The sequence below is a fragment of the Myotis daubentonii genome, chromosome 15 (assembly GCF_963259705.1).
Source record: "Myotis daubentonii chromosome 15, mMyoDau2.1, whole genome shotgun sequence".
NCBI classification, from domain to species: Eukaryota; Metazoa; Chordata; class Mammalia; order Chiroptera; family Vespertilionidae; genus Myotis; species Myotis daubentonii.
This window is the reverse complement of record NC_081854.1, coordinates 45,138,708-45,155,279: the sequence shown is the minus strand read 5'-3', so window position 1 is coordinate 45,155,279 and position 16,572 is coordinate 45,138,708. Positions and strand designations below refer to the sequence as shown.

Sequence of the window (16,572 nt, the reverse complement as noted above, 5' to 3'; positions counted from 1 at the left end):
GGTAAATACAGAATGCACCAATCAGTGCAAGCATGAACGTGCAACCCCGTCTTGCAAAGTGCTTCTCATGCTTCTCAAAGCTTCTGACTGTGCTTTCCGGGCCTAGGCAGCTCCGGTGAATTGCACGGTGTAAAGGTCAGGAGTTGGCGGCGTGGGTGGAGGGTCCGGCAGAGGCGAAAGGGAGGAGGAGGTGAGATGGGGCGCCACTCGGCTCACGCTGCCCACGTCCGGTGAGCTGCAGGGGACTGGTCTCCTGGCAACTCCTTCATCTCCCGGAAGCGGCTCGTCTCCCCGCCCGCTCCGAGGGTGGGCGTGACCTCATGAATAATGAATCGGCAGGGGGCGGGGCGGGCTCCGCCCCCTCGGGCGGGAAGGGGGAAGCGCCGAGCTGCCTGACTGGAATGAGGGTAGCGGCGGCGACTGCGGCGGCGGGAGCGGGACCGGCCATGGCGGTGTGGACGCGGGCCACCAAAGCGGGGCTGGTGGAGCTGCTGCTGAGAGAGCGCTGGGTGCGGGTGGTCGCCGAGCTGAGCGGGGAGAGCCTGAGCCTGACGGGGGACGCCGCGGCGGCGGAGCCCGAGCCCGCGCTGGGGCTGGCGGCGGCCGCCTTCAACGGCCTCCCGAACGGCGGCGGCGCCGGCGACTCGCTGCCCGGGAGCCCGAGCCGCGGCCTGGGCCCCCCGAGCCCGCCCGCGCCGCCGCGGGGCCCGGCGGGGGAGGCGGGCGCGTCGCCGCCCGTGCGCCGGGTGCGGGTGGTGAAGCAGGAGGCGGGCGGCCTGGGCATCAGCATCAAGGGCGGCCGCGAGAACCGGATGCCGATCCTCATCTCCAAGATCTTCCCGGGGCTGGCGGCCGACCAGAGCCGGGCGCTGCGGCTGGGCGACGCCATCCTGTCGGTGAACGGCACGGACCTGCGCCAGGCCACCCACGACCAGGCCGTGCAGGCGCTGAAGCGCGCGGGCAAGGAGGTGCTGCTGGAAGGTGAGCGGGCGGCGGGCGGCGGGCGGCGGGCGGCGGGCGGCGGGCGGCGGGCGGCGGGCGGCGGGCGGCGGGCGGCGGGCGGCGGGCGGCGCTCACTTTGTCTCTGCCCCCTGCCCCTCGGCGGAGCAGCCCGGTCCCTCCCCCTCCGAGCCCTCGCCATCCCCGCCGGCCGCCGGTGGCCCGGCTCTCCCGGGCCCGGTGTGCTGGTGTTTGGAGGATGGGAACACGGATGCATCTTGCGGGAAAAGTTGGGCCGCCGCCGAAGTGTGGCTCGCGGTCCCGAGGAAGCGTCGGTGGGGATTTCGTAAAAAAGCAGCCGCGCTCGAGAGCCCCGCCTGGGCGCGCTGAGCCGACGCCGGGAGCCTCGGGGGCTCGCGTCCTGGAGGTCTCCGTGCGCCTCCGGAGTCCCGGGCCGGCGCCTTCTTCACTCCCCTCTGGCTCTCGGGGCGGGCGGGTTTGTTAAAAAGAAAAAAAAATTATCCACACGGATGCCATCGGTATGCTTGGGCAAGCCACCAAAACGCCGGTTAATTTACGGGAATTTAACCCATCATTGGCTCTCAACAATAACCAGAGCGGATCATGGCACTTCCTTGAAGCCAGGACGCTGAGGCAGCAAGTTCGTGTGGTTAATGAGCCTTGCTGAGCGGCGGAGGCTCACGTGTTGGGACATTCGCTGCCAACTAGAGTTTTGCCCCTTTTGCAAGAAGAGGCCGGTGCCAGCTTCCTTCCACTCACAGGCGTGCTGCTGCGCGGCTTTAAGCTTTCGGAAGCCTGAAATGGTACATTGCAAGATAGGTTTTGAATAGCCAGGATTATTTAGTATATAGGCTGCCCCCCCAAAAAAAATGTATACACACACTTGGAAAAATTGTAAAGGCAGTGTTTATTAAAATTCATTTCATTTTCAAAATTGAGCTCTCAGCTGTTAAAGTGTGTCTACATTTTGGGGCGGGAGGGGGGCGGGGGAAGACACCCTGTATACGCGGTCTGTAACCTGGATCTTTCGCGGTGAATTTATGGGACTCAAAGGCAAACTCAGTCTCTTCTCCTTGAAGGACTCATGCATGTTGGAGGTGATAGGGTATCTGTATTGTAAATGTGATCTGAAAAGCCAGTTACTTCAGAAGTTTTTGGGGCATCGGCTTTCTTTTCGCTGGTGATTCAGCCATTCAGGAAGCATTTATTGCCTGCCGAATATAGAAGCGAATATAAAAGATGATGTGTCTATTTGTTCTCTACTGAAGGAAATGATAGAAAAATGCAAAACGTACCAGTCATTGATTCTGTGGTGCGAGCTATATATAAATGCCTAGGGAATGTAAAGTTAGGAAGTAGTTAGTGAAAATCAGGATTAGTCATGGCAGACTTTTTCAAGGAGCTGAATCTTGAACCTGGTCTCCAAAGATGCGACGGACATAGGCAGAGATGACTAGGGAGGGTATTCCTGGCAGAGGAAGAACAAAGGGGAGGAGTAGGGAGTAGGGGTGGGAAGGGACCAATCCTCAAACTGAGAAGCCAGATCTCCTGCTTGACAAAGTGATTTTTACTTTTTTCAAAGTAGCTAGTAAATATTTGGAAACATGTTAGTTTGCAAGAATATGGTTTAATGTGCTCCAATTGTGAAATTCCAGTGTTCCACATTATAATATCCTATTTATAAATCTTATATTTTTCTTTTTTTTATATTTTATTGATTTTTTACAGAGAGGAAGGGAAAGGGATAGAGAGTTAGAAACATCGATGAGAGAGAAACACCAATCAGCTGCCTCCTGCACACCCCCTAACTGGGGATGTGCCCGCAACCAAGGTACATGCCCTTGACCGGAATCGAACCTGGGACCCTTGAGTCCGCAGGCCAACACACTATCCACTGAGCCAAACTGGTTGGGGCAATCTTACTTATATTTCACTTGTAGGTGTAGCTAGACAGTGCTTAGAAGTTAGTGTTAATAAAGCAACAAATAAGAAAAACAAACAAACAAACAAAAACTCATAGACACAGACAACAGTTTGGTGGTTACCATAGGGAAGGAGCATGGGGGTGGGGTTAGTAAAGAGCAAAAGGGGTTAAATATATGGTAACAGAGAAGATTTGACTTTGGGTGGTGGGCACATAATGCAATATACAGATGATGTATCATAGTTTTGTACACTTGAAACCTTTATAATTTTTTAACCAAATGTTAAAACCCCAATAAATAAAAAAAAAAGAAATTAGTGTTGCCGAAACCGGTTTGGCTCAGTGGATAGAGCGTCGGCCTGAGGACTGAAAGGTCCCAGGTTCGATTCTGGTCAAGGGCATGTACCTGGGTTGCGGGCACATCCCCAGGGGGGGATGTGCAGGAGGCGGCTGATCGATGTTTCTCTCTCATCGATGTTTCTGACTCTCTGTCTCTCTCCCTTCCTCTCTGTAAAAAAATCAATAAAATATATTTTTTAAAAAAAAGAAATTAGTGTTAATAAATGGAGTAAAATTATAGATTGTGGCTTGGTGGTGTGTATATAAAAAAACCTTAACTGTGTGCTTTTAAATAGGCCTAGCTAAGCATTTGGTTATAAATTCTTAGAGCCAAAATATTGAATGTAGTACTATTTATGTAGTACTCAGTGGAGATGCTAGTTTGAATATAATTTGAACCTGGTATTCATACCAACTAAGTGAAAATCATCTAGTAAATGTTTTCATTAGTTTAAAATAGGCCACATGTGCTTTTAGAAGGTTTACAAAAGGTGGCATAATAACATTTACTGAATGCCTTTTTACCTAACACAGGTTCTACTTTACTTTCCCATTTTTGTAAAAGACAAGCACTTTTTGTCCTTATATGTGGAAGGAAGTATAAAATTGCGCTTTCAAGCCAAGGGATATAAAAATAAAATTACTTAGAATAAGCAAAAATCACTGAAAACAGTGATTTAATTGATCCATTCAAACTACTTAAAATTGAGAGCTGGTATCCCATCCAGGTAGGCCACTTTTTAAAAGACAGAATTTATGTTTAGCTCTTAAAGTTTTGGAACTGTATTGTTCTTTCATTAGATGTCTCAAAACTTGAAAAGCTGCCTTGACATAGCACAGTGATGCTCTTTTGTGGTACGGGCAGGGAATTTCAGGCATGCCCTTGCCACCCCCAAGCAAAGGAGAGCTGTAGTCTCTGGTTGCCTGTGGTTAGGGAACTGAGTTAAAGGGTTCCTATTTATCTCATGGATTTGTAGGGATTATTCATTCATACATCTAACATTTATTCAACTCTGCCATGTACCAGAGGCATTTGAAGATACATAATTTCTGCCCCTCAGGAAGTTTGAAGTTGAGATAAGAAATAAGTGCAGTGCCCTAACTGGTTTGGTTCAGTGGATAGAGCGTCGGCCTGTGGACTGAAGGGTCCCAGATTTGATTCTGGTCAAGGGCACATGCCCAGGTTGCGGGCAAATCCCCAGTTGGGGGTGTGCAGGAGGCAGCTGATCGATGTTTCTCTCTCATCGATGTTTCTAACTCTATTCCTCTCCCTTCCTCTCTGTAAACAAACAAAAAAAATCAATAAAAAGTATATATTTTTAAAAATAAGTGCAGCAAAGGGCTCTAATAATACAACTCTAAGAGGACACAGCATAAAGGAAGAAGTTTATAGAAGAACATAGTGGGGATCAGAGGTTGAGGATGGCCAGGAAAAAGCTGATGGAGAAGTTGACGCTTGAGTTGAGCCTTCTCCTAAGAGGGGAATGCTGCTACCAGTAAAGACACAGTGAGAGGCATTAAGAAGGTAGTCTGCCCAGTGAGGGTAGAGTACAAATGAGGACTTTGTGGTCAGACAGATACAGGTTTGTTTCTGGCTAGTGGTTTAACCCCTAGGCAAGTTACTCATCTTGCTAAGCCTTAGTCTCCTCATCTGTAAAACCAGGATAATAACAATGCCTCCCTCAAAGGTTGTTATTCATTTGACAGTTTATGTGCTGGGTACTTTTTGGGTACTGGCCTATAGCAGTAAACAGCAACAATAACAAAACCAAAAAAAAAAAAAAAAAAGTGTGAATGAGAAAGGTAGGACTGGGTCATGAAGATGTGCCTTGAGTTAACAAAGACATTCTCAGAATAGCCAGGATAACACATTGTTAAAAGACTCCATTTTACTTGATAAGAATAAGAATTGTTTTAGGTTGAACAGATTAAGAATGAGTTTGCATTTCTTGGATGCAAACACCTTTCTTCTAATCTTGTTTTCCTGTCATTTCTGGTCTAGGCCAACTTTTTTATCCTTAAATATTGCGTTTAGTTTTCCCCTACCTCTGACTTCTCTTCACACTTACTACTCAGAACCTTAACACTTGCTATTAACACTGTGCTTGTAGTTTTGGCTAGTGTTTGTTGGCAATGATATGAAGATATGCAGAGATAATACAGATTATAAGCATAAAGGGTGACTGCTTACCTGTCAGATATTATATGTTGAATTTATTATATCCTGTATGCTAGAAATAGGATTTATCCAGAAAGCTTCTAGAATTTATATTTTTAGGGCAATAAAATTGGTTAAATGAACATGAACTAGTAGACTATACATCAAAAAGTGTTCCAGATGAGGTTAGGGAGGACAGTATAGTGTCCAGGTTAGGGTTTGATATTTGAGAAAAGATCAATATTTTTAAAAGTCTCATTGGAATATTGTTGGGAAATCATTTATTGCCGAAATATGGTACTTAAAATATTGCTATTGAATATACTGAAAAGAAAATGGTTAAGTGTATAGAGGAAGTAGATTGGCATGAAAGTTAACTTCAAAATTGAAAATAATTTTTGTATCTAGAATGGTTTGAGATTTTGAGTGTCATATATGATATGGCTTGTTGTATATGTTAGGGGACATGTAATAAATAATGCTGACATTATTATGCTGCTAAATTAAGCTAGCTTAGATTCCTACACTGCCACTTTCTTTGTATGTTGGACAAATTGAGAGTTTCCTAGGGAAAACATAACAACTAGTGTCAGAACATCTGTATTTCTGCGTTTTTGTTGTTGTTTAACTAGCCTCTTTCTGTTTCACTTGAATGCTAAGATAGATGTGTTTGTATGAGAAGCTATGTCTTTGCAATCAGATTATTAATTATAGAGTTCCCTTCATGTTAAAATATGCCCTTTAAGTTATTATCAAAATACAAGAAGTTTATTGATTCTAATTCAGAGTAATTATGAAAATTCTAAGAATACTTTTAGAAACCATAACCAGGCTTTAATTTAGATCTCAACTGATGACTTGGTAACTTCAGCCTGTACAGTTTGTGTTGTGTAATCCTTACAGGATAAAAGTTACTTTACTTTGTGATCAAATGTGTGTCTTTGTACTTGTAGATAAGATATGAGTACACCCAGTGGCTACAGAACAGTGGTCATTCAAAGAATCAGTCACTTTCCTTAGCTAGATTAGCACACTATCCTAACTGAACAACAATAATGTTGCTTGCTTACATTTTCCACTAAAATGCCTTGCATTTTTATGAGGATTTTGAAATTATCTGTGCATTTTTATCTGCATTTTCTCCTCTGACCTTTACACCATCCTTTGAAGTGGCGGGCTGTTTTATCTTTGTTTTACAGAGGATTACACTGAAGTTCATTGAAGTTAGGTGAGTTACCAAAGGTATCAGAATTTCTCTTGATTTTTAAAGGAAAAATTTTATGTTTCCTTTGGACAAGAGGAAAAATCTTACCTGGAATTTAAAAAGTTGTAAAGTCTCATCTTCTAGATGAGAAATCAATGACCCAGAGAGGTTAAAGTGGCATGTTTAAGGTCACCTAATTAGTGGTGAAACTTGGACTAAAACCCAGTGCAGAGCTTTCTCCCTTGTACCGTGCTGCCTGTAGTCAGTCAGTCAGATCTTTTAGCACCTCCTATGCATCATCATGTTGCAGTGTGCTAAAGAAGTTGAAGGTGGTCCCTGGTTTCTAAAACAGACTGACATAGGCGAAGGGAAAAATGCCACATGGAGAGTAACTGCTAAAATGTGTAGTACTCACTCTTCAAGAGTTCTCTTGAAGAGCCTAATAAGTTTGGAGACAGGAGTTGAGTATGGCTTCATGGGGAAAGGATCGTTTGATCTGAGATCTGAAGGGTAGGTTGCTGCTCTATATGGAAGGCCATCTAGTTGAGGGGCTAACTTGAGCAAAAACCAAAATGAGTATAGCATGTGGTAGGAAGTGAGATAGGAATGGACCTCAGGATAGAAAATAAAGCTGGGTAGGTAGGTAAATTGGAGCCAGATTATGCAAGGCCTGAAAGCCAGCCAGAGGAATTTGGGCCTTTTTCATTCTGTCAGTCAACATTTATTTTATTAAGTACCTATTGCAAACAAGGTGCTGTGGTAAATGCTGGGAATTCAAAATTGGGAGTAATCCCTGCCCTTTAGGCTAGTAAGAAAACAGTTATAGCAGGTTGTGATAAGTGCTTCAAAAGAGGTGAGAATATGATGCCCTGGAAGTAGAGATAGAAGCTCAAAGGAGACAGCTTGTCAAAGCTAAGAAAGTGATAAGTATCTGGTGTGTTGAGAGAAGTAAGCATGGTAAAGTATGGTAAGTGTGTACCTGGAGAGCGGGCTGGAAAGGTGGACAGAAGCCAAATCGCCAAGGGCCTTGTATGCAATGCCAAGCAGTGGTCTCTAAGTGGGGTGTATATAGGGTGGGGCAAAAGTAGGTTTATAGTGGTGAGTATGTGAAATGGTTTATTGTATTATTATTTATTAACTAGAGGCCTGGTGCACGGATTTGTGCACTAAGCAGGCGGGCAGGGGGGAGGCGGGGGGGGGGGGGCCTCAGCCTGGCCTGCACCCTCTCACAGTCTGGGACTCCTCTTGCAGTCTGCAGTTCGGGGCTTTCGCAGTCCGGGACCCCTAGCTCCTTACCACCCACCTGCAGTGGAGGTGGGAGAGGCTCCCAGACCTGCCGCTGCGCTTGCCAGCTGTGAGTCCAGCTTCTGGCTGAGAGGCACTCCCCCTGTGGGAGCACACTGACCACCAGGAGGCAGCTCCTGCATTGAATGTCTGCCCCCTGGTGGTCAGTGCGCATCATAGCAACTGGTCGTTCCACCATTCGGTCAATTTGCATATTAGGGTTTTATTATATGGGATTTCTACACAAACAACTGTAAACCTACTTTTGCCCCACCTTATATTTGTTTCTCAAACTGAAAAAAGGTTTTAGGCTTTATTAATATTTAATGTATAGATGACACTGGACCATTCTCTCAGTCTTATAAGATCGTGCTATTACACATTCAACATACAAGTGATGTCTTGAGGGGAAGAGTGGAAGCTTCCCAAAGCAGAGGAACTGGTAGTGGTGACCTTACTAATTTGTCTGCTATTATCATATTGCAGTTTACTTGCGTCTGATTGAGTGGCTTTACTTTATATTGTCTGTTTTTAACTAAATCACACAGTGAACAAGTGGCTTAACGATTTGTACAAAGAAACCATGGATTGAAGATAATTCTAACACAACAAACAATAACAAAGCGGTAAAGCTGACATTTCTCCTAGTAGGAGCTCTTTGTCACATTTCAAGGTAATCATATCTGTCTAGAAGTCAGCCTAAAAAATGAATTTGCCAAATAGACTATGTGAAATGTGGATTAACACATTATCATTAATCACTTCACCCTTAGAATATTGTACTTTGAGACATATAGTAGCTAATGATAGTATGGGTTCATCAGAGATATGTTTGTGTACTTATTTCATCTTTATCTCATTCCTTCTTGAATTCTATACTCTATAGGTGTTATAATATACATTACATACATCAGTGAATATTCAGAGATTGAGGGTATAGACTCACATTTTTTTTTAATATATTTTATTGATTTTTTACAGAGGAAGGGAGAGAGATAGAGTTAGAAACATCGATGAGAGAGAAACATCGATCAGCTGCCTCCTGCACATCTCCCACTGGGGATATGCCCGCAACCCAGGTACATGCCCCTGACCGGAATCGAACCTGGGACCTTTCAGTCCGCAGGCCGACGCTCTATCCACTGAGCCAAACCGGTTTCGGCTAGACTCACATTTTTACTGAAGGGTATGTACTGTTAAAAATTTTAGGCCTGGAGCCCTGGCAGGTGTGGCTCAGTTGTTAGAGTGTTGTCCTGTGTACCGAAGAGTTGCCCGTTCCGATCCCGGTCAAGGCACATGCCCTGGTTGCAGGGATCCCAGTGGGGAAGATGCGGGGGGAGGGAGGGAGCCGATCAGTGTTTCACTCTCACATTGATGTTTATCTCTCCCTCTCTCTCTCTAAAAATATCAATAAAAATATAAAATAAAATAAAAAGTTTTAGGCCTGGGGAGCCAGCCACTCAGGCTTTATAGTGCTTTAAGTGAGAAAGTGCTTTAAATGAGGGTGCACTGTCTTAAAAAGTTTAGAGTGGCAGAGGGAATGTAGGAGTTCAAGATGTGAGTAAGAAAAGCAGTTAGAAGGCTGTTGTGACACCATAAGGATAGTGACACTAGATAAGATAGTATGAAACTGAAAAATATTAAGGACATAGAAACAGCAGGTCTAAATGATCAGTTTGAAGCCCTGACCAGTGTGACTCGGTTGGTTGGAGCGTCATCCCATAAATTTTCCTGGCCAGGGCACATGCCTAGGTTGCAGTTCAATCCCCGGTCAGGCGTAAGGCAGCCAGCCAATATTTCTCTCTCGCTCTCTCCCTCTCTCTAAAATCAATAAACGTATCCTTGGGTTCGGATTTAAAACAAACAAAAAAATTAAAAATTGTTTGTTTGGAGGCTGAAGGAGAGAGAAAAGTGGAGGATAACTCCTAGATTTCTGGCTAGGGAAACTGGATAGCTATAAAACCAATATGAACAGTGGAAGGACTAGTTTTTTGGGGTGAAGATAAGAAGTTTGATTTGGGACATGTTAACTGAGTAACTTGTGTGACCTCCTGGTGCAGAAGGTCAGTAGTTGGTTTGAAGTACAGGTGTGTAGTCAGGAGAAATGTCAGAGCTGAACTGAAGATTTAAGATGTCAGGGTAGAGGTGGTAATGGATGCCTTTTGTGGATGTAATCATCCAGAGAGTGCAAATTAAAAAGAAGAGTAGAACCAGGATGGAAACCCGCAGAACCCTTCCATTTCAAGTGAAAGTGGAGAAAAAAGAAGCAGGAAAGATAGTCCAGGATGTAGGGAGAGAGTCTGGAGAAACCGTGCAGTGGAAGTCAGCGAGGCAGGAGTTTCAAAAGGAGGGGTTACTGCATCTTCAGATGCTTCAAAGAAGCCAAGAAAGTCAAGAACGGAAAAGCAGTCAGTCGGGTTTGGTAATCAGAGAGCAAGGTGTTAGAGTTCTCATAAAAGCAATTTCAGCAGTGACAGGAGCAGAAGGTAGTGAGTAGACTGTACCTTTGTAAAGCTTCTCAGAAAAATAAAATAAAAGAAGCAAAGATGCTAACTAGAGTTGAATGAAGTGTCCAAGGAAGATTTTACTTTTGTGGTGGTTTGTTTTTTATTTTGTTTTGTTTTAAATGGGAAAAGAAGAGATAGAAGGGAAGGGAACTGATGCAATCCATTTTTGAGCCAGGAAGTGACATGATGGGAACAGAATTTTGGTTGGCAGCAGTGGATACATTGGATGCAATGCAAGGAGGAAGGACCAAAGGTAGGAACACTGCAGCTGTTGCAATAAAATGCAATCCAAACCAGAGGCGATAACCATTGAAGGGGGTGGAGGTAGTAACGGTGGGACTGGGAATAGAGAGGAAGATTCCATTCAAGAAACATTTTTCAAAAATTTATTTTGAGAGAGAGAGAAAGAAAGAGAGAGAGAGAGAGACATTGATTTGTTGTTCACTTATTTAAGCATTCATTGGTACTTTTTGTATGTGCCCTGACAGCGATTGAACCCGCAAACTTGGCATGTGGGACAATGCTCTAACCAACTGCGTTTCTTGGCCAGGGCCTCAAGAAACATTTTAAAGCAGGCGATTCTACCAGGAAAATGAGGAACATTTTCCCTCCCGGACAGTCTCCTTCCGACTTCCCCCACACCCACAGATTTGATACTTGTAGAGAATCTCTGGCAGTTAACCTCTGTTAGTAGCACAGGCATTGGATCCCTCAGGGACACTGGGGTGGAAAATTGAAAGCCAGTTTTAAAGAAAGAAATGACAGGATGTGGGGGCAGACTGGATATAGTGAATTAGCCCTGAGATTTCTATCTAGGGACACTAGAAGATTGGTTATTACCAGTGGAAGGCGGGGGAATGGAAAAATGGGGAGGGTGTTAAGCTTATACTATTCAGCTTTGTTATAAACCACTTAGGCAGTATAACTCTGTGGCTATGGGGACTGAGAAGAAAAACTTTAGGGTTACGAAGCATGAAAACATAGTCTTCCTTTAAAGGGTTTTGTGTGTTATTTCTCTTAATTAGAGAAATGAGCTTTTGACTTTTCCTCTGGAGAAATTATGGTATGTTCAGGTGAGTTTAAAATATTGTGTCTGGAGAAATACAGTTGATTTAGTTACTCTAAGTGTTGTTCTAAGGAAAATACACTGATTCCCTTATCAAATTTATGTTCAAATTTAGTTTAAAAACAAAACTCATGAAATAATTGTGTATATGAACAAAGGGCCAGTGATTATGGTGTCCATAGATTTGCCTTTTGGAAAGAGTAAAAGAGTTACAAAACTCAAATCTGGTTTCGTTTCTGTGACCTGGCTCCCAAGACATTGCTAAAATGCTTTGACATATAACTAGGTACGAATATGTGAAGTGCAGATATTTTTAAATTCCTTTGGCTTTTCTACAACATTTTTTCTTTCTACCGTCTTCTGATCCTCTTGTTTTTGAATTTGCAAATTACTTAAAATGCTTTATGAAAAGTAAACTGAATGGGAGAGATGAGAAAGTTGAGTCCTCTGTTTTTCCATGTAACTAATCTGTCATTTGTGTAAAATGTTACACCTTTCACTTGGAAAATGGGAAGCTTTAATTGTTCTTTGAAAGAGACTCAGGTTCTGGCTTGGTTGCTCAGTTGGTTGGAGTATCATCCTGTACACCAGAAGGTTGCAGGTTCAATTCCTTGTCAGGGCACATATGTAGATTGCAGGTTCGATCCACAGTTGGAGTGCACATGGAAGGTAACCGATCCACAATCAGTGTTTCTCTCCCCCGCCTCCCTTTTCCTGCCTCTCTAAAATACATTTTTAAAAAACATACCCTCGGGTGATGATTAAAAAAAGAAAATAAGAGCTTCAGAAAAATCATAGATTTATTTATTTTTAGTAAAAATGAATTGATTAATAACAAAAAATGATAGTACACATTCCTTATTCAAGGCTCTTTTGGTTTCAGAGCACAGAAGCCCATTGAAGCTAGTTCACTTAAAAGGATGGACGAGGTTCTGTAAAGATACAGACAGGTCTCAGGCTCCTGGGAATGCTGAGCAGCCAGGACTCAGGACCACCGCTTACTCCCTCTCATGCCTCATCTCAGAGCTTTGCTGTTTTTCACTATTATTTTCTCAAATAGTTAGCTGATTGTCTCAGCATTACTTGTCAAATAATCTTAACCCTCTTGAGGCACTGTCTGTTAGATTGATGGGGCTGCCTGGCATGCCATGTGGGGAGAGATTCAAAGCCATGCCTGGGTTCGGCAGGAAAGCTTGCTAGTCAGTGACATCTGCAGTGAGTGTGCCGTGGGCAGGTACACATGCTACCCGTCTGCCACTGGAGGAATGCCCTGACCTTGTCTTATTGATTTGAAATGTACTGTGTGTTTTTTGTATACTTAATTTTTTTTTTTATATTCTGTGATCTCATTGTGGATTTTCTGTTGTATTCTATTTGAGTATTTTTTAACATACCACACTTTATTGTACCTATAACATTTAATATGTGAGAACTCAAGTGGACTACTCAATAAAAATTTGAAAAATAACAGGCGGGTATAGTTACTTATTTCTCCAGATAAGGTTTGGAATGATTTTATCATTCTTTGAAAAAATCCTTTGGGATTTTTATTAAAATTGTATTAAACCCATAAATTAATATGAACAAAACTAATGTCTTTGTAATATCTTCCCCAGTCGTTCTGCCAGAAGTCTGGACCTCACTCATCTATGTTCCAGTCATGTGGGAAGGGCTATATAGGATGTTCAGATTGGCCAGGCTTATATCAGGTACTCACCTTGGAGCCAGGGAATAGGGCAACCTCTCCTGGTTCTAGATGGACTGACAGTGGGGATTTCTCAAATGATAATCTTGGTAATGTTACCAGAAGGAGGAGGAATGGATGCTAGGCAGACCTGAACTGCAGATGTCCACTATGATGTTCTTAAAATATCAGGAGACAGTACTGGCACAAGAACAGATATATAGATCAATGGAATAGAATAGAGAGCCCAGAAATCGGCCTGAACCAATATGCTCAATATTTGACAAAGGAGGCAAGAACATACAATGGAGTCAAGATAGTCTCTTCAATAAGTGGTGTTGGGAAAATTGTACAGATACATGCAAGAAAATGAAACTAGACCACCAACTTACACCATAAACAAAAATAAACTCAAAATGGATAACGGACTTAAATATACGACGGGAAACCATAAAAATACTAGAAGAATCCAAAGGCAACAAAATCTCAGACATATGCCGAAGGAATTTCTTCACTGATACAGCTCCTAGGGCATTGGAAACTAAAGAGAAAATAAACAAACGGGACTACATCAAAATAAAAAGCTTCTGCACAGCAAAAGAAACCATCAACAAAACAACAAGAAAGCCCACTGCATGGGAGAACATATTTGCCAATGTTATCACCGATAAGGGTTTAATCTCCAACATTTATAGGGAACTCATACAACTTAACAAAAGGAAGATAAACAATCCAATCAAAAAATGGGCAAAGGACCTAAATAGACACCTTTCAAAAGAGGACATTCAGAAAGCCAAGAGACATATGAAAACATGCTCACAGTCACTAATCATCCGAGAGATGCAAATCAAAACAATGAGGTACCATCTCACACCTGTCAGAATGGCTATCATCAACAAACTACAAGTGCAGGAGAGGATGTGGCGAAAAGGGAACACTCATGCACTGCTGGTGGGAATGCAGACTGGTGCAGCCACTATGGACGACAGTATGGAGTTTCCTCAAAAAACTGAAAATGGAACTCCCATTTGACCCTGTGATCCCACTTCTAGGAATATATCCCAAGAAACCAGAAACACCAATCAGAAAGGATATATGCACCCCTATGTTCATAGCAGCACAATTCACCATAGCTAAGATCTGGAAACAGCTTAAGTGCACATCAGTAGATGAATGGATTAAAAAACTGTGGTACATTTACACGATGGAATACTATGCTGCTGTAAAAAAGAAGGAACTCTTACTATTTGCAACAGCATGGATGGAACTAAAGAGCATTATGCTAAGTGAAATAAGCCAGTCAATGAAGGAAAAATACCACATGATCTCACTCATTTCTGGATAATAAAGACCATCATAAACTTACGAACAAAAATAGATACAAAGGCAGAGCTGCCTCGAACAAACTGTCAAACTACAGCAGGAAGGCCGGGGAGGGTTGGGGGGCCGGAGGGGGAAGGTAAGAGATCAACCGAAGGACTTGTATGCATGCATATAAGCATAACCAATGGACATAAGACACCGGGGGGTAGGGGAGGCCAGGGGATTGTCAAGGGCGGGGGGAAAGGGGAGACATATGTAATACTCTGTAATACTTTAAGCAATAAAATAAATTAAATAAATAAATAAATAAAAAACATCAGGAGACAAAATTAGAGATTAAATGAGAAACTACCATGTTAAGACATATAGAAACTTTATAGACAGCTGTATTAGGAAAGCAAGAAGAATAAATTAGCTTGGATACAGCTGAACTTGAACTTTTCAAAAACTCTTGACACTCCAAAGTTATTCCCAGCATTTATTTTAGTACATTTTGAACATCACATTTATATGAATTTCAAGCAACTTTGCAAGTATGCATTATGATTATCATTTTATAACTAGAACAACATAAATATGGAGAGCTCACAGGTAGGCCTTGAAATTAGATTGGGATAGAGAAGAAGCATTGTCTATCAAAATAGACATCCACAATTTTTATAGTAAGAATTATTTTGGTTGCAGACACACAAACCAAACCAAGCGGAAGTGGAATGTATTGCCTCATATAACTTCTCAGAGTGGGGCTGGATCTAGGTTTAGGTCCAGAGGGATTCAAAGGCTCAAATTATCTTGGCTGCAACACCTCCTGCTGTGGAGTCTAATTCTGTGTAGTCAGCTAAGATCGTGCCAGCAGTTCTGGGAATATAGGGCCCTAACTTAGTGACCCTATTAAAAAAGAAAACTCTTCTCGGACCCACGTATCAGTCTCTGGGAAGGACTCTGAGTAGCTCTGCTTTGTCTGCCCCTTGGACCTGTCATTATTCCCAAGATGAGGGAGACTATGATCTAGGCCTGGGTCACGTGTCCATTCCTGGTATGTTGAAATTGGCAGGCTCACCACAATATGAAATAAATGTGGAATGGGGTGGTGGCTAGGCAGACTTACATCCACTACAACAATGTAGATATTGAAGCTGTAGAGCTTAAAATATTTTTGTAGCTAAATTATACATTTAAAAAATTAAAGCAATAGAAATAATGACATTGCTGCAGAGCTTTACATGTATTATCTCGATTATCACCTGTGTGGCAGGTAGCATCACGCCTATTTTAAATATGAAGAAATTGAGGCCTGGAGAGATTAAATAATTCACCCAAGGTGGCAGCACTCAGATGTAAAGGCAAGGTAGCTACTCAGATTTATCAGACTCCACAGCTCTTGGTATTTACCATGATAACAGATTGCTTCTCTGATAGATCAGTTTGGGTTAAGAAACTAGCAAGTTCTAAAGACCAGCAATATTTAATTTACTATTATGATTGGTTTAATGCACAGGAACTTGTGCTCTGGACTCTGTTGTTTTGTTTGTGTGGAGGTTACCGTTAATGTCTCCCAGTCTTTTTGTTTCTGATTTTTCATTCTGGGCACAAATAGATAGCTGGTTAATCAACTATATTGAGTGCCCACACTCTGCTAGACACTCTGTGTACTTGTAAGTACCCAGAATGAGTTTATAAATGTTAATAAACTATATAAACCAATCCAAATTATTTTCTACATTATAAGGAGAGATCCTGGAATAAAGGAGCATATAATGTTAGGAATGTGTTTTGGCTCAGGTGGAAGAGGGCAGGACAGGGAATGGAGGTGGGAGGTCCTGAAGTTGGAGGTGTTCTCTGTGAGGGGAATGGCATGTCCAAAGGGCAGAGATGGAAACTAGCAAGTGATGTTCAAACTCCAAATAACTGATTTTCAAGACTCTGGAACACTGAGTCTTGAAAATGTTTACTAATGTTTTATTAGTAAAAATGATACAATTGATTTCTTAGATATTCTTTTAACAACTTTGTTCATTATCTGCTGCTTTATAATGCAAAATAAAAATTTTTTGTAATTATTCTAGCCAAACCTTTTATTATATTTTTATTGGTTTCAGAGAGGAAGGGAGAAGGTGAGAGAG

General features: G+C 42.6%; 1 protein-coding gene across 2 annotated transcripts in view; it reads left to right on the top strand.

The window, feature by feature from the left end:
* The first annotated feature begins 373 nt into the window (after nt 1–373).
* The window catches only part of SNTB2 (syntrophin beta 2), an 84,483-nt gene continuing 68,284 nt past the window's right edge, over nt 374–16,572 (top strand). The window contains exon 1 of one of the 2 annotated variants that reach the window (XM_059667634.1): nt 374–981. In XM_059667634.1, the coding sequence (XP_059523617.1) occupies nt 402–981 (580 nt within the window). In that variant the 5' untranslated portion in view covers nt 374–401. The remainder of the gene's footprint in view (nt 982–16,572) is intronic. The other variant, XM_059667633.1, reaches the window with a different exon arrangement.